The 26,523-nt window shown below is 38.0% G+C and overlaps 1 protein-coding gene across 3 annotated transcripts in view; it reads left to right on the top strand.

Moving 5' to 3' along the window:
* The window catches only part of SMARCC1 (SWI/SNF related BAF chromatin remodeling complex subunit C1), a 180,349-nt gene that overhangs the window by 65,242 nt on the left and 88,584 nt on the right, over positions 1-26,523 (top strand). For all 3 annotated transcript variants that reach the window (XM_027097002.1, XM_027097001.1, XM_027097003.1), the window contains exons 9-15: positions 1,271-1,396; positions 3,577-3,698; positions 6,583-6,707; positions 10,575-10,634; positions 18,677-18,714; positions 21,477-21,598; positions 24,749-24,820. In XM_027097002.1, coding sequence (XP_026952803.1) covers positions 1,271-1,396; positions 3,577-3,698; positions 6,583-6,707; positions 10,575-10,634; positions 18,677-18,714; positions 21,477-21,598; positions 24,749-24,820 — 665 coding nt within the window. The remainder of the gene's footprint in view (positions 1-1,270; positions 1,397-3,576; positions 3,699-6,582; positions 6,708-10,574; positions 10,635-18,676; positions 18,715-21,476; positions 21,599-24,748; positions 24,821-26,523) is intronic.

Genomic DNA, 26,523 nt, shown 5'->3' with positions numbered 1-26,523 from the left:
ACACACACACACACACACACACACACACACACACACACACACACACATCACCCATGACTGAACATCAGTCCCACACAGGAAAGAAGTCTAGTCCCCAATTCCAATTGTGCTCACTTTGAGAAATACTGTTGAATGAATAGAAGTATTATAGAGGCTAGGGCTGTGGTTTAAATATCTATATATATCCGTATCTACATGTGTATCTGTATGACATCCAGAGAACCCTTCCTTTTATTCTTAGAAACGTTAACAAAAAAAAAAAAAAAAAAGAAGTGGCCATGTAAAGGACTGGGAAGAACCCCAAATCTGACTCTCACTTCTCCACCCTGTCCCAACCTTGGCTGTCCCTGAAAGGCCTCTTTAGAGCACCATGTGTACTTGACAGGGCTGGGCAACATGTCAGTAAATGTCCTCTTTCATCATTTCTTAGAATGTTATCGAATGTATAAACCTAGAGACATTCTTTATGCCTAAAGCAATGATTTACTTTGGCCTTTTGCCTTTGAATGTTTCTGTCACTGATTTTTGTGAAGATGAAGATGCCACGGATTAGTGAAATAAGCCAGGTAGAGAAATACAAGTACTGCATGGTGTCACTTATATGTGGAATCTTTAAAGAAAAAAAAAAAGTCAAACTCCTAGAAACTGTAGAAAAGTGGTTGCCAGGGATTGGGGGGTAGGAGAAATAGGAAACGGTTGGTAAAAGGGTACCAGTTTTCAGCTATAAGATAAATTAGGTCTGAGGAGCTAATGTCAAATGTGACAAAAGTTGATAACACTGTACTGTAAAGTTGAAATTTGCTAAGAGAGTAGACCTAAGTGTTCTCGTGTGCACACGCGTGCACACGCACACAAGATAAATATGTGAGGGGATGGATGTATTAATTTGCTGGGGGGGGGTGAATCCTTTCACAATGTGTATGTATATCAAATCACAACGTACACCTTAAATAAAAATCTTAAAATCAGTTTTATTTTTCATTTACACCTAAATAAAACTGAAATAAAAAAGATGACATGATTATCCAATTTCAGGGTCTTGGTTATCAAAGCCTACACAAAACTAGTCATGCTTTTTTACTGTTTACTCAGTAAAAGACATGGAATGAAAATTGAAGTGGTAAAGTTGCCACTCATATGTCACTAATAGTCGTATTTTTAAACTCTTCTATGCAGTTGAGGCTTTGAGTGTAATAAATCAGCTACTTTACTTTAAAAACTGTAGTGATTTATTATTTATGTAGATATTCATGCTTTGATGTGACTTTAGGTTCATGCAAAATGGATTTTGGACACTGATGTTTTCAATGAATGGATGAATGAGGAGGATTATGAGGTGGATGAGAACAGGAAGCCCGTGAGTTTTCGTCAGCGAATTTCAACAAAGAATGAAGAGGTATTTGGTTTGGCACCATTTTTCTCACTTGGTGTTTTCTTCTTTCTTGGCCTGAATGTTATCAAATCTTCATTAATAAACTGTCAGCCATCAAGTATATATAAAAGTTACTAAATGGCCATAACAACCATCTCAGGAGCTGGCATCCCCCAAAAAGGGGCATGAGAATCTCAGAGGGTCATTAAGATTTAAAGTGGCCCATGCAGTGTGCAAGGTAGTACAACTGATTTTGTTCTCTAGATCTGAGTATTAATTTTGTGAGCCAAATGTCATCATGGGGTAATTTAACTTAGCTCTTCATTTTCCAAGGGAAAACTGATTTAGTTTTAATATTTTTTAATAGCTTTGTTAAGGAACATATAGTAGTTAGTATAAAGTATAGGCCTTAAAGGTCTCATAGTTACAGTTCAGTCCTTTTTTCAGGTAGGGGGACTTGACATTTAATACTCTTTAATCCTTTAAGAAGCCCAATCATTTAAATATTTATCCATGTTTTGTTATAAGTCACAAGTTGGGAGGTAGGTGTGTCACTAGAGGAAGACTTGAGACTGAGAAGGCTTAGATGTGTTAGTGTTGGGTTATGACAGCTTCAGGTAGATACCTGTGATTCCGGAAGTCTTTTTTCATTGGGGACACTTAAGATTTTTGCTTTTGGTTTTGTTTTTTAGTTTTTTGAAAAAAATCTTTGAGGCATATACTTTTAACCAATAATTTAGAAAGTGTAGTTCTTTCATACCTATTTTCAGCCCCAAGACTTTCTTACTAAAAGTCTGTCACACACCATATATTCTTTATCTTTAAGAAAAATATTTAAAAACTGAGTCTTTTTCATATCTTTTTATTTTTAGTTCATCCCTATTTGCTTTGGATATTTTTTTTTTTTGCCTGCGTTGGGTCTTCGTTGCTGCGTGTGGGCTTTCTCTCATTGCGGCGAGTGGGGGCTATGCTTCATTGTGGCGCACAGGCTTCTCATTGTGGTGGCTTCTCTTGTTGTGGAGCACAGGCTCTAGGTGCGCTGGCTTCAGTAGTTGGAGCACACGGGCTCAGTAGTTGTGGCACACGGGCTTAATTGTTCCGCGGCATGTGGGATCTTCCTGGACCAGAGCTCAAACCCGTGTTCCCTGCATTGGCAGGCGGATTCTTAACCACGGCGCCACCAGAGAAGTCCCAATCATTAATGTCTAATTGATGTTTTAATCTCTGATTCGTTTTTCAACCTCAGATGCAATACTGTGGATCATTTTAGGTGTATTTTCTTTATTATGGTCTGTTTTATTAAATTGGTATTAAATTTATCATCTACAGGCTGACTTTTGTATATTGATGTATGGCCTGCAACTATGCTGAACTTGTTTATTAGCTCTAATAGTTTTTTTGTGGATTCCTTGGGGTTATCCATATATAAGATCATGTCATCTGCAGATAGGGATAGTTTTACACCTGTGGGTTGACTTTTTTTTGTTTTGTTTTGTTTTTGCGGTACGCGGGCCTCACTGTTGTGGCCTCTCCCGTTGCGGAACACAGGCTCCGGACGCACAGGCTCAGCGGCCATGGCTCACGGGCCCAGCCGCTCCACGGCATGTGGGATCTTCCCGGACCGGGGCACGAACCCGTGTCCCCTGCATCGGCAGGCAGACTCCCAACCACTGCGCCACCAGGGAAGCCCCTGTGGGTTGACTTTTAAATCATAAGATGCAGTCTTGTAAAATTTTACCTCTTTTGAGTCATTTTCTCTTATATTCCTTTTAATGATGAACTAGGAGTAGTTTCTGGTACATTTTCACAAGATCATTCAGCCAGTCTTTGTATTTCATTAATTTAATAGCATGTGTTTCATATTTTTCCAGTGGTTATTGAAAATGCTTTTCCCACCTGGGAACACAGAATTTGAGCAGGAACAGTTTTTAGTTGTGAGGGGTTTGGGCATGTCTGTTTTGTAGCATAGTTTGAATACCTGTGGGATGGTTCTAATATATCCATTGATGGTGCATCACCTGGAAGGTCAGGGAAAGTCTCCTGACTGCTTATGGTCGAGGATGCTTAATGTTGTGCCTTTCATTTCCTCTGCGCACTTGTGTTTGGTATTATCTTTGTGAAAACTCACCTTTGGACAAGGGGTTTGTAGAAACTGAGGAGTCAGCAAAGCTAGCCGATATTTACTTCCATTTACTTCTTCCTAGCCAGTCAGAAGTCCAGAGAGAAGAGATAGAAAAGCATCAGCTAATGCTCGAAAGAGGAAACATTCACCTTCCCCTCCACCTCCCACACCCACAGAATCCCGGAAGAAGAGCGGGAAGAAAGGGTAAGAACTGCAGCATGATTCAGAAGGCACTGAAACAGACTAAAGAACTTTGCAGATTTTTACATTTACATTGGACGTTTGTCTTACTTTGACTTGGTTGGAAGTCTTTGCTTTGATAGTTCATCTTGTTATGGGATGTTATCTTATGGGCATCTTATGTCAATTTTATACATTTCTATCTCTGAATAGAACGTTTTTTCTGTATCAGTGTTTGTATTGAGAAGTGTGGTTGGTAAGGAATTTAAGAAATTATATTCACGAGTTACTGTCTTTCTCCAGTTTTACCACCTGTCCCCTACATGATCCAAATGACTTATAGAGGAGTTGAACCTCTGTCTGCTCCATATTCTGCAAATTGCAGCAGTGTAGTGCCTTATTCAGTAAGTCACGTTTGTACTTAGTGAATCTTGCTTGAGTAGAGATTTTGGTTTCTATTGAATAGGTTGTTGTGAGGATTAAGTGAGACTTTAAAGACCTTGCACAGTGCCTGGCCTGAAGTAGATGCCTGTAAATGGTAGACAGTAAATAATAATTTTATGATTATGTACTAAGTAGATAGTTAATAATTTCAGGGTTGTCTAGCTCAAAACATATTTTAGACACTTTTTTTGATGTGGACCATTTTTAAAGTCTTTATTGGATTTGTTACAATATTGCTTCTGTTTTATGTCTTTGTTTTTTTTGGTGGGGAGGCACGTGGGATCCTAGCTCCCCTACTAAGGATCGACCCCACACCCCCTGCATTGGAAGGCGAAATCTTAACCACTGGGCCACCAGGGAAGTCCCTCAAAATATATTTTGAGCATTTTTTCAGAGATTATAGTTTAGTTTTAGAAAATGACAGTTTGCAAAATTTATTCTTTTCATGTGGTAGTAAATTTGTCGACTTTCTGGCTGTTGTCAAGTAGATCTTTACAGTGCAGTCATCTTCTCTCCATCAGCTTCCTTTTGTGACATTCTTCTCTAGCCAAATTTGCCTTTTGTTGCCCAGAACATGCCTTGAATCACGTTATTTCTTGAAGGGTAAGGTTACTTAAGCGTTCTTAACCATGCGTAAAAGCTTTTAGGGAAGTTAAGAAACTCTTATTTAGTTTTATAAATAATATTAATGAGTCAGTTACAGTTATAAAAAGATTTTTGTTATTTTATCAAGTCACATGTACTGTGACATAAAAATTAAAAGAACAAAATAGGTTTTTCTTGGGGATTATTGAGGGTAACCTTATCTCTTAAACTTGCATTCTGAAACTTATTGTTGATGTTCAGAGATTTCAGAGCTACCTGAGATCCTTGTAAAGAATATCATAACAACTTTTCCAAATGTTTCCCGGCCTGAAATCAATGTGCTACTCTCCCCTTTATGGGCTAAGATGGGCTGCCAGGACATGAGTGGTCACAGAATCAAAATGTGTTGTCTGGGATGCTCACAGTGGTGGCATTTAGCCTCTACTCTGAGTATAATACCCACCAAATTTAGTTTCCCAAAATAAATATATGCGCGTCCTTTAATTGAATGCATCTGCCTTCTAATGAGCAGGACTTTGCTCATTTAAGTCTCCCCTTAGAATAGTCTATTTAACTAAAACATCTTGAAACCTGTTTTCCTAACATTTGTTTTATTCATCTTCCCTGCATCTTTTCTTCATTTTGAAGTATTTTACCTCCTTGCCACCTTTAGTTTCATAGGCTTAAAAAAAAATTGTCATGTAATTTTTATTAAACAAATTTTTTTACTCTGTATACCTTATTCTAACCTATGCCAACATGTTATCCCTCTAAAAAGAGAACTTGGAGCGTTCTCTCAGCAGTGTGAGGACTCAGCAAGCTCTTTCTCCATTCTGCCTCCCTTGTCGGTGTATTCTAGATTACTACCCCAAAACGGGGAATTTTTTTCTTAAGCTTTTATGCTTTTACTCATCATCCTGAAACATTGCCAACCTTTTAGTAAATTGTTACAGTTCTCTTTGTCTGAGTTGTATTTTTGTGGTCCTTGTATTCATTTCTTTGTATTGGTACACATCACATTATATGAGGTAGTTAATGATTTCTGTCCTGAATTCCCTGTAATTCCTCAAGGTAAGGAATCATTCCATTCTTGTTTGAACTTTAATATGCTTTCTGGCATGTGTTAGTTTTTTTTTTGTTTTTGTTTTTGTTTTTTGCGGTACGCGGGCCTCTCCCGTTGTGGAGCACAGGCTCCGGATGCGCAGGCTCAGTGGCCATGGCTCATGGGCCTAGCCGCTCTGCGGCATGTGGGATCTTCCCGGACCGGGGCACAAACCCGTGTCCCCTGCATTGGCAGGCGGACTCTCAACCACTGCGCCACCAGGGAAGCCCTGGCATATGTTAGTTTTAAAAATAAATGTTGATTTGATTGAATTCAGGTGGTTAAAGAACAATGACAATTTTTACAAAATACAAAAGTTAGTACTGTCCTAAGTGATTTTACTTTGCAGTTCCTGATGTTTGGATGTTACGAAGAGCCAGGAAAATACAGAAAACCAAAGAAATCCAAAAAGCAGTTATTTGTATATATCTTTGAGAAAATTTCTTATGTAAGTGATTCTTTATGATCTGAGATAAAATATGTGCTGTATTTCTGTAGCAGATGTTTTTTTATTACACTAAGCACCTTTTAGGGTACTGTCTGCAAATTTGTATTGCAGAATTTCTGTGGTCATTTCTTGTGCCCTAAAAGTTTTCTTTTCCTTTTGACTGGTTAGATGTAATTTAGGGAATGTATCTAACTTTTTTGATTTCTGTTTGTCTTTTAAAGTGATTCTGAACATAGATTCTCTAACAGTGTAGTTAAAGCCTCTGAAATTGTTTGCTGTAACTAGCTATCGTCAGTCTTGTTTGTGATTTTGTATCTTTTATGTTGTAGCCAAGCTAGTCTTTATGGGAAGCGGAGAAGTCAGAAAGAGGAAGATGAGCAAGAAGATCTTACCAAGGACATGGAAGACCCAACACCTGTACCCAACATAGAGGAGGTGGTTCTTCCAAAAAATGGTTTGTATCCTTTTGCCTAGACTGTGAGAGTGTTAGACGTGATTTAATTATTCTCAGCGGTGCCATGGGATGATTCACTTCTTGCTCTGTGTCTCCAGTTCTTAACTTTCAAATATTAATAGATTACCCCTTGAAGGTTAACGTATGTGAAATTCCCTCTTTTCCTGTCTTTTGGTATACTTTTGCTATTTATCGGGAAAACACACTGTGATCAAAAAGTTCTCAAAATTTAGTAATGCTTTAAAGTTAATGGTTTTAAAATCCCAACAGAATCAATATACGTATGGAAAAATGGAGTATGTATCTATGCACAATTAAACCTATTTAAATCAGTTATTGGGAGGCAGATGTTAGACCTTTTTAACTGTGATTGTGGATTTGTCTGTCCCTTTATTCCTGTTAAATTTTTTTCTTCCTGTATTTTCTTGTACTTTGAAGCTCTGCTGTTTAAGGGCATATACATCTAGATCATCGTTGTTCTTCTGATGAATTGAGGCTTGTATCATGTTAGGTGCCATGTTAGTGCTTGTCTTGAAATCTAAGTTCTCTGATAATAATAAAACCTCATCTCACCACATCCTTTTCATTAAATTTCTATGTTTTATTAGTCCCCACTGAACTTAAGACTTCAGCAGTCCTATAAATTTTTTCTTACATTTTATGTTTTCAATTTGTACCTCTCTGGCATTCTTTTACTTTCACTCTGATTATGTAAAGCATTGCTTTTAAACATCAATTTGTGGAGACTTAGTTCTTTCCCCCAATATACACATTTTCTGTTTTTAATTGGAGTATGTAGTCTACTTAAATGTAACATAATTATCTATATGGTTGGGTTTAAGTCTACAATCATGCTGTTTTTTTCCCATTTGTCCCTCTCATTTCCTCTTTAGCTTTTAGTGTTCTATTCTAGCCCCTCGCTATTTTCTTTTCTTTTTGAACTTACATGGTTTCTTTTATATATAGCCTGGTTTTGTTTTGTTGTGGTTTTTTTGGCCATGCAGCGCGGCATGTGGGATCCCAGCTTCCCAACCAGGGATCGAACCCATGCCCCCTGCATTGGAAGAGCAGTCTTAACCACTGGACCGCCAGGGAAATCCCTATATATAGCATAGTTTTAAACTTCACAGAGCATAAAAGTCACCGTTTTAAAGTGTATTTTAATCACTCCAGTGGTTTTTAGTAAACTCACTATGTTGTGCAGTCATCACCACTGTCTTAATTCCAGATGTTTTCATCCCTATGAAAAGAAACCCTGTACTTATTAGGAGTTAGCCCAAATTATTCCCTTTCCCCATGTGTTGGCAACCACTATACTACTTCCTGTCTATGGATTTTCTTGTTCTCTATTTGCTTTTTAGCTATATTTTTCTTAGTGGTTGCTCTAGGGATTACAGTATATAATATATCCTTAATTTATCAAATCGATTTAGAATCACTGTTGTCTAGTTGAGATAAAAATGTATGAAATTTACCATAATATAATCTAACCTATGCCCTCTCCTGTCTTGTAATGTTTTCATGTATTTTACTTTGATGTGTGTTGTAATCCCTACATTTTTCTTTTTTGTTCTTTTTTAAGTAGTCATTTGTATTTTTAAGAAATGAAAAATATAGTCATCTATAATGTTATATGAGTTTCTAAAAATCACTGTGTTATACAAAATTGGGCAGTAAAAACCACACAAATATATTTTAAAGGTCATATAGAAGAGAACATTCACAAAGGCAATCAAAAGAATAATTTTAAATAAAAACTATGAAGGTGGTGATAGTCCTAAGAGATAACCATCTAAAACTGGGAAGCTATAATAATTAATGTAGTATGGTTTAGACGCAAGAATGGCTGCATTCATCAGTGGAATAGAATGGCCAGTTCAGGGACTTCTCTGGTCGTCCAGTGGTAAAGAATCCTCCTTCCAATGCGGGGACACGGGTTCTATCCCTGGTTGGGGAACTAAGGTCCCACGTGCTGTGGGGCAACTGAGCCCGTGCACCTCAACTAGAGAGCCCCAGTGCTGCAAACTACAGAGCCCATGCGTCCTGGAGCTCAAGCACAACTACAGAGCCCACGCACCCTGGAGCCGGCACGCCACAACTAAGAGAGAAGCCCTCGTGCTGCAACGAAGAGCCTTTGCACCCTCAATGAAAGATCCTGCATGCTGCAACAAAGACCCAACGCAGCCAAAAAAAGAAAAAATAGAATGGGAAATTCAAATGTAGATCTATATTTGTGAATAAATTTAAATTATTATGAATTTAGCAACACAAATAAATGGGAAAAGATCAGACTGTTCCACAAGTCCTGTAAATTTTAGTATTTTTCTTTGTATCGTATATAAGAATTTAAACTTCAGGTGGATTAAAGTGCTCAATTTAAGAACAAAACTGTAGGGACTTCCCTGGTTATGCAGTGGTTAAGAATCCGCCTGCCAATGCAGGCGACACGGGTTCAAGCCCTGGTCCAGGAAGATCCCACATGCCGTGGAGCAGCTAAGCCCACGTGCCACAACTACTGAGCCTGCACTCTAGAGCCTGCGAGCCACAACTACTGAGCCTGCATGCCACAATGGCTGAAGCCTGCGTGCCTAGAGGCTGTGCTCCGCAACAAGAGAAGCCACCGCAATGAGAAGCCTGCACACTGCAACGAAGAGTAGCCCCCACTCACCGCAACTAGAGAAAGCCCACACGCAGCAACGAAGACCCAGTGTGGCCCCCGACACAGCCAAAAAATAAATAATTAGTTTAAAAAAATAAAATAAAAACAAAACTATAAAAGTAAATTTCCAAATACTAATGTACTTTAAACAAGTGTTAGTCTTAGAGAAAATATTCATTACCCATTTAAAAAACAAAGAATTAAAGCCCTAAATATGTATAAAGATTCTTAAACTTTATGGAATAAAGGACAAAGTATTATGTACTAGTAATTTTATTAAAAAACCTGGGATCAATAAATGTATGAAAAGATGCTTAATCTCACATAACCAAGGATATGTAAATCATTAAAGTAACTTTTCATCCGTGTGATTTCCAAAACTTAGAAAGTAGATGATCCCCAAAGTACAACTGTTCTGAGGAAGTGAGTACTCTCAGATGCTATTGATGGAAGTATAAATTGATGAAGGCACTTAACACAATTTGGCTATATCTATTAAATTTAAAAAACTGTACAATAACAGTTTTAATTTCATAATCCATATTAAGTAATTACATGCATGCATAAATATAAAAGAATGTTGATTACACAGTAATGAAAAATTGAAAATAAAGTTTCCATTGATATAGGGCTAGTTACCTCATGATCCACTCATGGACACAGAGTGTCTATTAAAAACGAAAGAGACGTAACTAAAAATACATGGAAAGATCACACAGGCGCACTGTTACAAAAGTAGAAACCTAAGTACAAAAGTAGAGTACTAAGGAAATAAGCACAGTTTTGAATTCTACATATATGTATAAAAGGTATTGGTTCTCCCTCAATTTGTCTGTCTTAATGAATGGCACAGAAATGGGAATCCACAAGTGCACAAAAAAACACAAAAAATACTTTTGGTAAAGTGGTTGAAAGGTTCTTTTCAGAGTTTTCTCTCTGTTTATTATTTCTGTATTGTTTGCTTTTATGATGAAAAAGATGGCTGCTTGTTTAATTAATTACAGAATATTGTCTGTTACATTAAGTGTTAATGTTTCTCAGCTGGGCTTGCGGTTTTTACATGAAGGTGAGTAGGTTTTACACAAGGATAAGTGCTGAATGATGGTGGAGATGCAGTGAGAGTCGTGTATTTTTTAATCTTCTATTCTGTTTTCTTAAAAACAAGTTGAACTTTCCCCCTAAAACATAATTCTTTTTTTTCTTTCTAGTAAACCCAAAGAAAGATAGTGAAAATACACCTGTTAAAGGAGGAACTGTAGCAGATCTAGGTAAAAATCAGAAAATCTATACAGTTTTGTCTCTTGAATATGTCAGCTCCCTTGATAATCCTTTCTTTACTGAGAGATTTCAGTTGCTATGCTTTCTAGCACAGATATTATCTATGGCTATGCTAGTACCATTGTTATTTAGTTTGCTACCATATTAGGAAATTTAATTTCTTTTTTTTTTTTTAATAAATTTATTTATTTTTGGCTGTGTTGGGTCTTCGTTTCTGTGCGAGGGCTTTCTCTAGTTGTGGAAGGTGGGGGCCACTCTTCATCGCGGTGCGCGGGCCTCTCACTGTCGCGGCCTCTCTTGTTGCGGAGCACAGGCTCCAGACGCGCAGGCTCAGTAGTTGTGGCTCACGGGCCCAGTTGCTCCGCGGCATGTGGGATCTTCCCAGACCAGAGCTCGAACCCATGTCCCCTGCATTGGCAGGCAGATTCTCAACCACTGTGCCCCCAGGGAAGCCCAGGAAATTTAATTTCTTATGATCCACTCTCTCCATTCTTACTGATCTGCCTCTCTCAGAGCGTAGTTTTCCTGCAAACTAGCAAAGGTGGTAATATTATATCTAAATCAGAATATCTGAGTTTTAAAGAAACAGTTATAATTAGAGCACTTTTAATAATCTGCCTGAAGTATTTGTTTCACAACATGTGCAAATTGATTTTGTGTCTTCAGAACAAGAATCTGTTGACTGTTAATACTTTGTAAGCCAACAGAAACTTTCCTTGGGACTTCCCTGATGGTCCAGTGGTTAAGACTCCTCTGTGCTCCCAATGCAGGAGGCCTGGGTTTGATTCCTGGTCAGGGAACTAGTTCCCACATGCATGCCACAACTAAGAGTTCGCATGCTGCAGCTAAGAGCCCGCATGCCGCAACTAAGACCCGGTGCAGCCAAATAAGTAAATATTTTAAAAAAGAGAAAATTTCCTTATCAGGATAAAATGAGAGTCACATCATCCTTTTACTGTATTTTCCAGTTATGGAGTACACTTTCACAAGTAAGGTCTAATTCTTGGATGTGCTTTGAGGGTAGTCACTTGTTCCAGTTTTTAAAAGTAAGGATAGTTTTAAACATCTTTGTTCCTGAAAGTTATATATATAATGATCTCATTTACTTTCTTCATTTGTAAAAATCAAAGGGGATCCTCGTGTTTTCAGTATATATTAAATTTATGAATTGATGGGATTTTAGACCTAATAGGGATTTTCAAGATCTCCTTATGTGGAAAATGAGACTTGTATTTCACTGTGTCCTAGTCAAGTGAATTCTGTATTTCAAATAAACTGCTGTGATTCTTGATGGCAGACATGAGTGGGTGTTTGGGAGAGTTTTTCTACTTCATTTCACTAAATACATCTTGCTTTTTCTGGCATAAAGCCTGTCATTGTACATCAGTGGATGATTCTATTTTTGGTTAAGTTAAAAGTAAAGCAGAAAATTGTCTTGATGACAGTTTATATAAAGGTGGTGTTAGGTCAACAAAATAAACAAAAAAATGAGATACTGTCAAAATCCTTCTATCGTAATTGTTTTTAACATTATTAATAGAATATGGATCTTTAGTAACTAGTAGTAATTTTCATTTTCCATAAGTTTATGTCACCTATTCTACAGCCATCACTTATCCACTGAATCAAAGGCCAAGAAAGCAAAAACTAACTATAAACAGTCTTTTGTTTTATATTCTTAATAATGTGAAAGGGTAAAATATTGTTAAGACTTGAATACTCTTCACTGGGACAATTTGTTAAATAGAATGATAGTTTATATTTTTAAAGTTATATCCCGAAAAAGAATAATTCTGTAGTTTTAAGGGAGTGGACAATTGTCTTTTTAAAAGTGATGTGACTATTAGAATATTTTTGTCATAGATTTTATCAGAGGAGTCAAATTGAAGCCAATTTTAGGAAAAGGATGGGGTTCCAACTGGATTAAAAGTTTTAGTGCTGGGTATAGGAGATCTTCCCATTGTATTTGTGAACAAATTGAGGTCTCAATCAGGAGTGCTGTGGCTGTGGATGCTGCTGACCATAGCTGGAGAGTTTGGCTCTTTGTCCTGGCCTTTCATCCAGGGACCAACAGGCTTCCCATGTATCATTTAAGCATCTGACTTTCTGCATTGGCTATAACCTGAACCATGCCAAGGGTGACCTGATCCATCAACTGAGAATTATTTTTCAGAGTTGTTTGTTTTTTAACTGATCTATATTTTGCCTTATATGCCACTGAGCCAAGTATACCCAGTCATTTCTTTCTTTTGTGAAATCGCTGGAAGGTCAAGATTCAGGGGCTGAGGTGAGAGTGTATTTGCCCACATCTAGAAGGAGGAAGAGAACATTTATTGAGTATTACCATCTAGGAGTCAGAGTGAAGGGTGCTCCTCCTACTTTTGTATTATCAGAAGTCTATTTCCATTGGGTACCAAACTCCTTCAGGGATGAAAATCTGTTAAACTAAAATGAAATAGTATAAGTTGACCAGAGAGAGTGCAATCATTATATTGTACTACCCCCATTTAGTGAGAAGTTGATTATCCTTTGGTTTACTAAGACCCAAAGGACAAAAAGTTCATTTTTGACGGCCTTACCCAGAATTCTTTGTTAGTCACTTCCTAAGAAAAAAATAGTCCCTCTGCAGAGTTGGATGACTCAATGTTGGTAGTGCTGTAACTTAACCTCACGTCTGCTTTTAGCGGATATTTGTCTCTAATTTACAAATCAAGGAACAGGGTCCATCTTTATGTTAACGTGAGTACCTGTCAGGTGTCATGCTACATATGTTTGCGTTTCTCCATAAAACCATGTTAGCCCCGATTCATTGATTAGGAAATAGAGACTGGACGGGTTCAGTAACGTTCCTAAGTGTACAGCTGTTAAGTGAGAGAGCACAGATTCAGATCCAGGACTGTCTATCTGTGGTGCTAGTGCTTTGTATCATTGCACTCTGCTCTTGTGTCCCGCTCATTTTTCTCAGCTTCTATTCATGCTCACAGTTTTGTGAAGTCATGGGGTACATCCGTGCCTGAGGTTCTTTGATTTGGCTTCTTCCTCTCTGTGGAATGCTTGCTTTATCCTTCTCTCAGGTTGCAGCTTAAATGTCACCTTCTCAGAGAGGATTTTCCTCTATATTTGCTCTGAAGGATCCACCCACCCAATTCCTCTCTAAAATGTATTATTTTGTTTTTAGTCTCTGTATAGCAGTTTTCTTTTTTTAACATCATTATTGGAGTATAATTGCTTTACAGTGGTGTGTTAGCTTCTGCCTTGTGACAAAGTGAATCAGCTATACATACACACACATCCCCATATCTCTTCCCTCTTGCCTCTCCCACCCTCCCCATCCCACCACTCTAGGCGGTCACAAGCACCGAGCTGATCTTCCTGTGCCATGTGGCCGCCCCCCACCAGCTATCTGTTTTACATTTGGTAGTGTATATATGTCCACGCCACTCTCCCACCTCGTCCAAGCTGACCCCTCCCCCTCCCCATATCCCCAAGTCCACTCTCTAGTACATCTGCATCTCCATTCCCGTCCCCCAGGCTCTTCATGACCACCGTTTTTCCCTTTCTTAGATTTCATACATATGTGTTAGCACACGCCATTTGTTTTTCTCTCTCTGACTTACTTCACTCTGTATGACAGACTCCAGGCCCATCCATCTCACCACAAACAACTCAATTTTGTTTCTTTTTATGGCCGAGCAGTACTCTACTGTATATATGTGCTACATCCCCTCCATCCATTCATCTATCGATGGACACCTAGGTTGCCTCCATGTCCTGGCTACCGTAAATAGAGCTGCAGTGAACACTGTGGTACACGACTCCCTTCAAACCGTGGTTTTCTCAGGGTATATGCCCAGTAGTGGGACCGCTGGGTCGTATGGTAGCTTTATTTTTAGTTTTTTAAGGAACCTCCATACTGTTCTGCATAGTGGCTGCATCAGTTTACATTCCCACCAACAGTGCAAGAGGGTTCCCTTTTCTCCACACCCTCTCTAGCATTCATTGTTTGTAGAATTTTTGATGATAGCCACTCTGACAGGTGTGAGATGGTATCTCATTGTAGTTTTGGTTTGCATTTCTCTAATGATTAATGATGTTGAGCATTCTTTCATGTGTTTGTTGGCAATCTGCGTATCTTCTTTGGAGAAATGTCTACCCAGGTCTTCTGCCCATTTTTGGATTGGGTTGTTTGCCTTTTTGATATTGAGCTGCATGAGCTGCTTTTAAATTTCAGAGATTAATCCTTTGTCAGTTGCTTCATTTGCAAATATTTTCTCCCGTTCTGAGGGTTGTCTTTTTGTCCCGTCTATGGTTTCCTTTGCTGTGCAAAAGCTTCTAAGCTTCATTAGGTCCCATTTGTTTATTTTTGTTTTTATTTCCGTCTCTCTAGGAGGTGGGTCAAAAAGGATCCTGCTGTGATCCATGTCACGGAGTGTTCCGCCTATGCCTTCCTTTAAGTGTTTAACAGTGTCTGGCCTTACATTTAGGTCTTCAATCCATTCTGAGTTTATTTTTGTGTATGGTGTTAGGGAGTGTTCCAATTTCATTCCTCCATGTGAAGCTGTCCAGTTTTCCCAGCACCACTCACTGAAGAGGCTGTCTTTTCTCCACTGTACACTCCCACCTCCTTTATCAAAGATAAGGTGGCCATATGTGCGTGGCTTTACCTCTGGGCCCTCCATCCTGCTCCACCGATCTACACCTCTGTTTTTGTGCCACCACCACACTGCCTTGACCACCGTAGCTCTGCAGCACAGTCTGAAGTCAGGGAACCCAACTCCCCCAGCTCTGCCTTTCTTTCTCAAGATTGCTTTGGCTATTTGGGGTCTCCCGTGCCTCCATACAAACCATGAGATCTGTGAAAAGTGCCAGTGGTAGTTTGATAGGGACTGCACCGAATCTATAGATTGCCCTGGGCAGTGTATTCACCCTCACAATGTTGATTCTTCCAATCCAAGAACATGGCATACCTCTCCATCTACCTGCATCATCTCCAGTTTCTCTCATCAGTGTTCCATAATTTTCTGCATACAGGTCCTTCGTCTCCCAAGGTAGGCTTACTCCCAGATATTTCATTCTTTTTGTTGCAATAGTAAATGGGAGTGTTTTCTCAATATCACCTTCAGATTCCCCATTATTAGTGTATAGGAATGCAAGAGACTTTTGTGCATCAATTCTGCATCCTGCTACTTTACCAAATTCACCAATCAGCTCCAGTAGTCTTCTGGTAGCATCTCCAGGATTCTCTATGTATAGTATCATGTCATCTGTAAACAGTGACAGCTTCACTTCTTCTTTTCCAATTTGGATTCCTTTTACTTCTTTTTCTTCTCTGATTGCTGTGGCTAAAACCTCCAAAACTATGTTGAATAATAGTGGTGAGAGTGAGCAACCTTGTCTTGTTCCTGATCTTAGTGGAAGTGGTTTCAGTTTTTCACCATTGAGGACGTTGTTGGCTGTGGGTTTGTCACACATGGCCTTTATTATGTTGAGATAAGTTCCCTCTATGCCTACTTTCTGGAGGGTTTTTATCATAAATGGGTGTTGAATTTTGTTGAAAGCTTTCTCTGCATCTATTGAGATGATCATGTGGTTTTTCTCCTTCAATTTGTTAATATGGTGTATCACGTTGATTGATTTGTGTATATTGAAGAATCCTTGCATTCCTGGGATAAACCCCACCTAATCATGGTGTATGATCCTTCTAATGTGCTGTTGGATACTGTTTGCCAGTATTTTGTTGAGGATTCTTGCATCTATGTTCATCAGAGATATTGGCCTGTAGTTTTCTTTCTTTGTGACATCCTTGTCTGGTTTTGGTATCAGGGTGATGGTGGCCTCATAGAATGAGCTCGGGAGTGTTCCTCCCTCTGTGTATAGCAGTTTTCAACATTTGATATCTTACTGTTTGTTTATTTTGTCTTCCATCTCCTGCCACTCTTAACTGGAATATAAACTCCATAAAGACAGGGACTTTTCCTTGTTCATCATTGTGTCTTTAGCATTTTTTTAAAAAATAAATTTATTTATTTGTTTATTTTATTTTATTTATTTTTGGCTGCACTGGGTCTTTGTTGCTGCATGTGGGCTTTTCTCTAGTTGCAGCGAGCAGGGGCTACACTTTGTCGTGGTGTGTGGGCTTATTGCTGTGGCTTCTCTTGTTGCGGAGCATGGGCTATATAGGTGCATGGGCTTCAGTAGTCGTGGTACACGGGCTCAGAAGTTGTGGCTCACAGGCTGTAGAGCGCAGGCTCAGTAGTTGTGACGCACGGGCTTAGTTGCTCCGCGACATGTGGGATCTTCCCGGACCAGGGCTCAAACCCATGTCTCCTGCATTGGCAGGCAGATGCTTAACCACTGGGCCACCAGGGAAGCCCGTGTCCTTAGCACTTGGACGGTGGCTGGTGCATAAAATTTAGTTAAGTGTTTGAAGGCTGGTTCTTTATAACCTGTTAAAATACTACTCATCTTCTTATATCCTCTAAAGTAGGGGTTGGCAAACTTTTCTAAAAAGGACCAGATAGTAAATATTTTTGGCATTTTGGGCTATAAGGTCTAAGTTACAACTAGTCAGCTTTGCCATTGTAATGCAGATACAGCCATTCATAATATATAAACAAATGATCATGGCTTATTCCAATAAAACTTTTATTTATAGACACCAAAATTTGAATTTCAGTTAATTTTTGATATGTCATGATATATTTATTCTTCTATTGATTTTCTCTTTAACCATGTAAAAATAAAAAAAATCATTCTTCACTTGCAGGTATGATAGGAATCCCCAAGACCATCCCCAGGTTTGGAGATTCTCTAGAAGGACTGATAGAACTCAGCATATAGTTGTACTCACGGCTGACATATATCACAGCAACATAGGAAGCATAAACAGATCATAAGGGGAAATAACACAGGCAGAGTCTGGGTGCAGGCTTCCTTATTCTCTCTCCCTTACGTGAGGGATCACACAGAGTGCACTCTTCCCACAGCAACACACATGCAGTGTTTCCATCTAGGGAAGCTTGTTTGAGAGTCTAAGATCAGTGTTTTTACTGGCAATGTAGGGTACCCTCTGCCTAACACATACCAGAATTTCAGGCTGCAGAAGTTTATCATAAGCTGCGTTGTGCACAGTCTAGGCACAGCGAACCACCCTTCTTTTCAGTTAACTATTGACTAGGAACACACTGAGAGTCAATTTCCCAGATTCCATACAAAAACAGGCAGTGGGCCTGATTTAGCTTGTAGGCTATAGATCCTGACCCCTGTCTAAGCCGTTTGTTTATTTAATGCTTTTCAAATAGCAGATTCTTGGAAATATTTGTTTGAAGGAATAATGAAAAAAATGGCTTCCTTGTGTTCTCTTTAAACTTTACAGTGCCTTAGTCACTGCCAAGGGTCATAATAATTATATAAAAAATAAAATGTTATAGAAACTTAATCATGTAATTATTTGTGCGGTAACCTCTTACCTTTTCCACCATGGCACTTTTACTTTTCACTGTGGAAATCAGCTGCTTAGTTTAGATTATACATGGATTTGCCTTTGTTCTTTTGCAACACTAGCATTTAGGTCCTGTAGTCCCCTATCCTCAGAAGGTATTAACACTCTTGCCAGGACTTTGTCTGTAGGGATTGATTATCACCTCCTTCTCTACTCCTCATTCTTTACTCATTTCCTCTGGGATCTGAAATGTCATTACTTTGTTTCACTAAACCTCTGGAGGCAAGAGCCCAAACCAAGTTCCTTACCTATTATTAAGTAAGATCATGACTAAGATTGTAGCCCAAGTAGTATTTAATTTTAAGTTCCCTGTTGTTGGAGAATTTTAATGATTTGTGCTTTGAATTTTTACTCACCTCTATGCTTCTGTGTACAATTCTAATTTACTGAATTATTCAAGGTAAATTAGCTTTAATAATGCTCTGTTTCTTTCCTTTTCTCTGGCGAGTATCAGTTCCTTAAATCTTAAGGTTTCCAGGTAATCGAGAGAACATTTACCTGTTAAATGAATTACGTGTTTTGGTTTTGCAGATGAGCAGGATGAAGAAACAGTCACAACAGGAGGAAAGGTAATGATTTAGTTAGGCCTGGTGCAACAGTAACTGTAGGGGTCCTGTGTATCGAGCAGTAGAAACACTGATTTGGAAGTTTCCTTAGAAATATTCTGTTTTGAGGTCCTTTTGATATTTAATTTCTTTTTAACACACGCCCAAAATAGTCTGTCTTTCTTGACCCACCCCCCAAATTTTATCAAGAGGAATTTGCCATTTTCCCAGGTAGTATTCCTCATATGCTATAGTTTCTGGTTCCATTTCTCTCCTGGTTGCAAATTAATAATCAGAGCTGCACAATATTCCAGGTGAGCAGGGACCGTGCCTTGCTTTGATTTTCCCACTCCTATTTCTATTAGTGCAGCCCCAGTCCACAACTGATGTAGCCTTTGATCATACTCTTCACCTTTTTTGAGCCTTAAAGTCAGCTACTTCCTGTTTCATCAATTTTGCTGTGGAGACATGTCAATAATTAGGCTGTAGGATGGTGTTGGATTTTAGGCAAGGTTTTATTTCTCTTTTTAAATAAATGGCACCTTGTTTATACAGGTTGTCATCTCTAACTGTGTTAAGATGTGTAACTAATCCTTAATCTCCTTGAAATAACTTCCTTAATGCCGAAAATGGTTAGTTCTTTTTTTTTCTTTTTCAGTGAGTCAGAGAACTTCCCCCATAGTGACACTTGTTGTTTTGTACACAGTCATGAAATGAAAATATTCATGACAGGATTTCAAGGAAAAGTATTTCAAGAAACTCTACTACAGATGGCTCTTTAGCTGAACTGTTCTTATGATCTTTTTCTTTAAAATCAAACTTCTTTATTCAAAGAGCTACTCATAAACATTTATGAATATTACATTTGTAAAAAGACATCATCTTTTAGAGTAGAAAGTATTGGGTGGCAATAAAGGAGACCAAAATAGAAAACCAAAGAATTACCCCCCCCACTTTTTTTTATGCCAAGGGTGGGAGTACTTTTGAAACTATAGACAAGTCTGTTATGTAACTTAAGCCTAAGATGGTTAGAGGTGGTTACTCTAACACCAGTCCCATGATATCATCCTGCTTCTTTCCTCACTGAGATGATTAAACTGTAGACTGTCAGCCTTTATTCATTTCAATACCAGCCTCTCCCTAGTTTTCCTGAATAAAGAAAGTTTTCTGAATTGAATCACATTGAATTTGTAGAATCTATGCCACAAAAACAAATTAACGATGAGCATAGATTTTGCTAGCTTCCCTGGTTTGGGAAATAAAATTCCTTACCTTTGTCATCAATATTAACATATTTGTTTCAACATCATTTAAGTAACAACCAGTGTTTCCTTGATGATTTCATACATTAAAATTTTTTTTTTGATATTCATTGATCTTAAGGAAACTACTGTCTTAAGTTTCTAGCAGTAGCTAGATCCTCACCTAAAGTAATATAACACAGGAAATTTAGGTTGATTTAAGTTAAAGGTAGAAATTAAACTATGGAACCTTTGTAAAAGAATATGATGCAAAATTTGACTGGTTTCTTAACAGAAAAGAATTTTATATGATTAAAAACAGTAAAAACACCACAGATAAAAGATTGATAGATAGAACTCTACACAATTTGAAAATATCTAAATGTTAATAAGCTTATTTCCTGTAGTATTCTTTGTGAAAATGTTTAATCTGAAGTTAATTATGAAGAATCATTGTGATAGAGATTGGTAGATGCTCTACAAGCTGTCTGGTCTGGATTCTTCAAGAATTTTAATGTCATAAAATCTCCCCCAAAAAGGAGGCAGGGGTTAAAGGAGACTAAGGAGGCATGAATATCATATATAATATGGACTCCTTGATCAGGTTCTGTATTGAGGAGAAAAATCTGTAAAGGACATTTATGGGACACTTGGATCCCCTTGAATATAAAGCGTATGTTAGATAATACTATTTGAAAGTAATTATTACTGGGGGAATTCCCTGGTGGTCCAGTGGTTCGGACTCCGTGCTTTCACTGCTGTGGGCCTCGGTCGGGGAACTAATATCCCACATGCAGCCAAAAAAAAAAAAAAGTAATTATTACTGTTTACTGGTAGCATAAAAAATGTTCTTGTGTTTTGACCTAAAGCAGTGCTTTTTGAAATTATTGTATTAGCAAAACCAGGTTTTTAGGTGGAATCATTTGCAAAACCTACATAAATGTGATAAAAGTCAGAACTAATTTTCAGCAGTAAGAGTGGTTAAGAGTGTAGGCCCTCTAGCTGCACTTTCTGGAGTTTTATCCTGTTTATGTCTTGTTAGCTCTGTGCATCATTTTCTCATCCACAAAAGAGATAATAAACAGTACCTGCTGTTATTGTGAGGAATAAGTGAGATATTGCACATATCGCTGTTGGCAGATACTTAGTACTCAATCTTTGGGATTGGGGAAACCTTATCATTATGTCTCAGTGTCCTTGTGTTACCTCCTTATAAATTGAGAACTAGTAATTTAGATTTGTGATTCGAGGATTAGGTAAAACTAGACAAATAAGGAGCAGGCTATTGTGGAAAAAGTTTTGGGCTTTCTATGAGTTGATTCCCTCATCTGTAAAAAGGAGGAAAAAAATATGCTATCTCATCTGGACATCTTGTGAAGGTACCTTAAAAACTGTGAAAGGCTATTTTTACTTGAAATTTGTTTTCCTGGTCCTTGAAATTGGATCAGCTAGCTGCATTTTCTGTAACCTGCTATTAGAAATTTGAAAGCTATTCCATATCTCTCTGTAGTTCTCTTTCTCTGAACTTTGGCTTCTTTTCTACAGGAAGATGAAGATCCTGGCAAAGGTGATCAGAGTCGGTCAGTTGACCCTGGTGAAGATAATGTGACAGAGCAGACCAATCACATTATTATTCCTAGCTATGCATCGTGGTTTGATTATAACTGGTGAGTAGGTTGCTTACATCTGTGAACATGGTAATTAGGAGTGGGAAAACTTTCCTTGAAATTATATTGTGCTCAGGACTTCCCTGGTGGCGCAGTGGTTAAGAATCCGCCTGCCAATGCTGGGGACACGGGTTCGAGCCCTGGTCTGGGAAGATCCCACATGCCGTGGAGCAGCTAAGCCCATGCGCCACAACTACTGAGCCTGTGCTCTAGAGCCCACGAGCCACAACTACTGAGCCCACGCGTTGCAACTACTGAAGCCCGCGTGCTTAGAGCCTGTGCTCCGCAACAAGAGAAGCCACCTCATTGAGAAGCCCGCGCACCGCAATGAAGAGTAGCCCCCGCTCGCCACAACTAGAGAAAGCCTGCGTGCAGCAACAAAGACCCAACACAGCCAAAAATAAATAAATAAATTTATTTTAAAAATTGTGCTCTTCTGCCCAGGTCCCCTCATCAGTAATCACTGTCACACTGGATGAAGGGGAATGGAAAGTTATTTTATTTTAACTTTGGACTGTGTTCTTTTGGTTGTTTTACTTGGGGATAGAAACTATTATGTTGTAATTTAGGATTATAAAATTTTGTAAACTTGAACCTGACTCATTTGGAGTCAGTTTTAGTTCAGACAGGCAAATGCTTGAGTATTTAATAATTATAAAATATTGATGTTCATTATATGATTTTTAAACATTATGGAAATTCTTAAAGAAAAATTCATCTTAGTACCCAATAATGGCTTCATGTTAATCGGAAACAGGAGCCCTTTCTTGTATAAACCCTGGCATGTAAAAGAGTTCAGGAAAACAACCTCTTCAGCACCCTCCCTGTCATTTATCACAGCCACCGTGGCACCCTTGGAACATGGGTGGAAATAAATGGAGATGTACCTATCTTACTGATTGATTACTTATGAAATGTAACTCTTTCACGTCAGGCTGATTTTTGTTGGACAGTTTTTTATTTTTAAATGTATGAACCAGAACTCCAAATAGATGTTAGTTTCTTTAAGGTACTTTGATTGGAAGGCTATATATTTAGTCTAGTGATGCTGCCCTTACAATCTCGTGGTCCTGTGCATATATATATATATATATATATATATATATATATATATACACACACACACACATATATCTTTTAAAACCAACTTAAAAGAATAGGGTGGATGGTCCATTTGAGTCATAGCTTACTTTTGTCTAAAACCACAAGGTATGGCCTCTACTATTGAGACTTTTCAGCATACTTTTTTTTTTTTTTGCGGTGCGCGGGCCTCTCACTGTTGTGGCCTCTCCCGTTGCGGAGCACTCCGGACGCGCAGGCTCAGCTGCCGTGGCTCATGGGCCCAGCCGCTCCGCGGCATGTGGGATCTTCCCAGACCAAGGCACGAACTCATGTCCCCTGCATTGGCAGGCGGACTCTCAACCACTGCGCCAGCAGGGAAGCCCCCAGCATACTTTTTAAAACTAACTCTGAATGCTGTTCCTCATTGTTTTGAATAAGTAGAAGCTGAAACAGAATAAGTATATTGCTTTTCTTTGAAGGTCAGTCTTCATTACATTGATTATTATGTTAAATTACTTTGAAATTTGGAAGTTTCATTATTGTTATTTGTAGTTACAGAGTAAGATTCAGAATGGCTTGAGAAACTAGCATTTTCCCCTCAAAAAAGGGGAATGTCATAACAGTACATAGTGTTTTAGGTTTTTATAGTTTACAGAAACACTTCCATTTGCATGGTGATCTTTGCATGTCACAAAGTGTGCTGTTAGATGGACAGTAGAGGTATTAGTTATATCCCTATTTTATAGATAACTACAGCCTCAGTTGAAGTGGTGCAAAGTTGCAGAGTTGCTAATTGGAAGAACTCAGGTTTTCTGATTCCGAATATCCCACTCCTTCTACTACTTGACTCATTCTCAGAACCTAAGGAATCAGCTGCCAGTACTTCAAACATAGATTTTTGAAAAAGAAAGTGGTTGTGATTAAACATTCTTGTGTGTTTTGTTCTTGGTGAAATTGTCTTTGTGGCCTCTTCCTAACCTGTAACATAACAATGAGAGGTATATTAGGACCAGTTTATTAATTGCTTACAGTTATTCTCCTTATAATAAAACTTGGAAATTCATTATACATGTATCTATGGAACATAAATTCATCTTAGAAATCATCTTCCTGTAAGTTTCCAGGTGATTCATTTTATTTATAGTATTTGGTAGTATCCAATTCAAACAATTTAAATGTTACCGAATAATGAAAGAGTGAATGCTTTTATTTGTATTCACAGACTATTGATTTGGTCTTTCCCATGTAATCTCTGTACATGTTGCATATCTGAAAAGGCACTGAGAAACTAAAATGTGTCATCAGGAAAAATAGTGATTAGCATTAATGTCAAAACCTTTGTGCTAAATGTACAGTTGGTTTCATTTGTAGAGTGTTTTAGGCCTGATCATTTCACATGGTCTCTATAGTGCTTATCACCTGTAACATTTTATAAAATTATCAGTGCTTTTTATCTGAATGTTAAAAATTAGTTCTGTGATCTTTTTTAAAAGCAGTAAATCACTGAACTATTTTAAAAAATTCAGTTCACCACAAAGTTTCTGAGGGCTGGATGAAAAAGTGCATTAATGTTGAGCCTGAGAAACCGATTACAGTCAATTTCGTTGTCTTTTGGTCGATCATTCATTTCACCAAATTTGTTGCCATGCCAAGTACTGTGATTTTTGTCATCCCATTTCCAAAGAACTTTTCCTAATTTGTGGCTCATCATCTAGTTACAGTGTATTATGACAAGAACATAAAATCTGAAGCCTTCAGTGTGTTTTTTGTTGTTGTTTTTCTTCAGTGTTTATGTTTATAGAGTTTGGTTATGGGAATAGAAAAACTACAGTAAGTATTGGGGGTGAGAAAGGGAAAGCTTTCTTTAGCTCTATATATTATATATAAGTTTATAAATATATATTATATATATTAATTTTATTATTACGTACTGTTAATACATAGGAACTTGTGTAAGCCAGTTAAATTTTGCAAGTAGGGCTCAGTTTTTGGTTTTATCAGTTTCACTTTGAAAGTTAAACAAGCTTAGCTCAAATTTCAGGATTTTATTTTTCTAAGAGGATTCCTAATTGTCTTTTTCCCCTTCAGTATTCATGTGATTGAACGGCGTGCTCTTCCTGAGTTTTTCAATGGAAAAAACAAATCCAAGACTCCGGAGATGTGAGTGAAATGTAAAGATGTAATCCTGATGCTGTTACATATTTTAGTGGGACCAGTATTAAGAAAAATTAATATTTGGATGTGTTTGGCAGGGGGTTCTTAAAGCACCCCTTCTGAGTTAATCTTTGCTATTGTCTGAAAGTTTACAAATATCTTACTCTGTTCAGAACAGTGTTCATATCTCAGCTACACAGTATTCCTTGCTTCAAAGGAAATTGTTTCAAATTTTTTCTTCCTCAATCTTGAACTGTTGATACATACACATCAGCTTTTGCAGCTAAAGATTGAATTCAGTAACAGATACTCACTAAACCGAGTCCAGTTTTCTCCCTAACTCACCTTGTGAGTACCTGTTTGTTATTGATTATATGTATTATATGTAATCTAGGAGAAAGTGAACCTTTATCTTATTTTCCTTATGAATGACTTCTAGTTAAAAGAATGCCAAGGGCTTCCATGGCAGTCCAGTGGTTAAGACTCTGTGCTTCTATGCAGAGGGCACGGGTTTGATCCCTACTCGGGGAACTAAGATCCCACGTGCCATGGGCTGCGGCCAAAAAAATTTAAAATAAATAAATAAGAGAATGCCAAGTATGATGATAATAGCTACATATAAATTGATCTTAATTACATAAAGCACTGTTGTGCTTTGCATTGGAAGCAGAAAAACTTTTATTAGAAGGAAGAAGTTCATTAGGAAGTATTTTTATCTTTGCCTGGTGACCCTTAATTATAGACTTCCAGAAATCCTTGCCCCCTAAAATAAATCCGTATCTATCACACTATAATTACCTTTCCGTGTCTTATCTTCATAGTGTTAATCTGTTGTCTGTTATACACATGTGACTGTGCAAATAGATGTCTCTTGTTTAAATTGTTTAGGGAAGGATGCTTTTACACACAAAGCACATGGGTGTAATACAGAAAATCAAATAATAAATATTTTCTCGTGGTAAATTATCCATGATAGTTTGAGATTCTACGTTTAGGTGTCACAGCAAATTTCAGCTTTTCATAACAAAGCTGTAAGGAGTCATTTAAAACCAAAATCAAAGATTTGGCATAAGAAGCCCAGTCAGGTTTTTTCACCTATTTAGACATGGTATATTCTTCTGGCTAATTTGCCTATTGCCACCGAATTGCAAATTGCCAGTATTTATAAATACTTACAGTTCTTGGCAGTCTGCTATTTAAAAGCACAACTTAGCCCATTTAAACGTAAATTCGCCTTTCAATCTTTGTTTATCCAGCTGTGCTTATACCAGACTCTTTGAATAGTATACCTTTTTTACTCTGATGTAGCTAACTTCAAGCTGCTATTCTTTTGCTTTACTTTTGTGGTAAGAAGTTTTGCTAGGTCTCTACCTTCTTTACACACTTGTTTTAAGTATTTTATGGCAGAAATGCTTGGGTACACTGTGGATGTGGAATCTGCTATGACTCAGAATCTCAGTTTTTCTCTCCTTTTTTATATGGCTTGTCTTACCTCTGAGTTTGGCTTCATAGGTTCTACTTGTCGCATAGCTGGGATCTCTAAAAAACTGATAAAAAAAAAGTCAGGAAGTATATAACCATTGTCAGAGCCAGAGCCACCACACTTAGCCGAATTCTAGCTCCACCACTTAACCAGCCTTGTGGTCTGGGACAAATTCTAGTTGTGTGTGTGTGTGTGTGTGTGTGTGTGTGTGTGTGTGTGTGTGTGT

The sequence above is a fragment of the Aethalodelphis obliquidens genome, unplaced genomic scaffold (genome assembly GCF_003676395.1).
Source record: "Aethalodelphis obliquidens isolate GAN/ISIS:26980383/991018 unplaced genomic scaffold, ASM367639v1 scaffold111, whole genome shotgun sequence".
Classification (NCBI taxonomy): Eukaryota; Metazoa; Chordata; class Mammalia; order Artiodactyla; family Delphinidae; genus Aethalodelphis; species Aethalodelphis obliquidens.
This window is presented reverse-complemented; position numbering and strand designations above follow the sequence as displayed.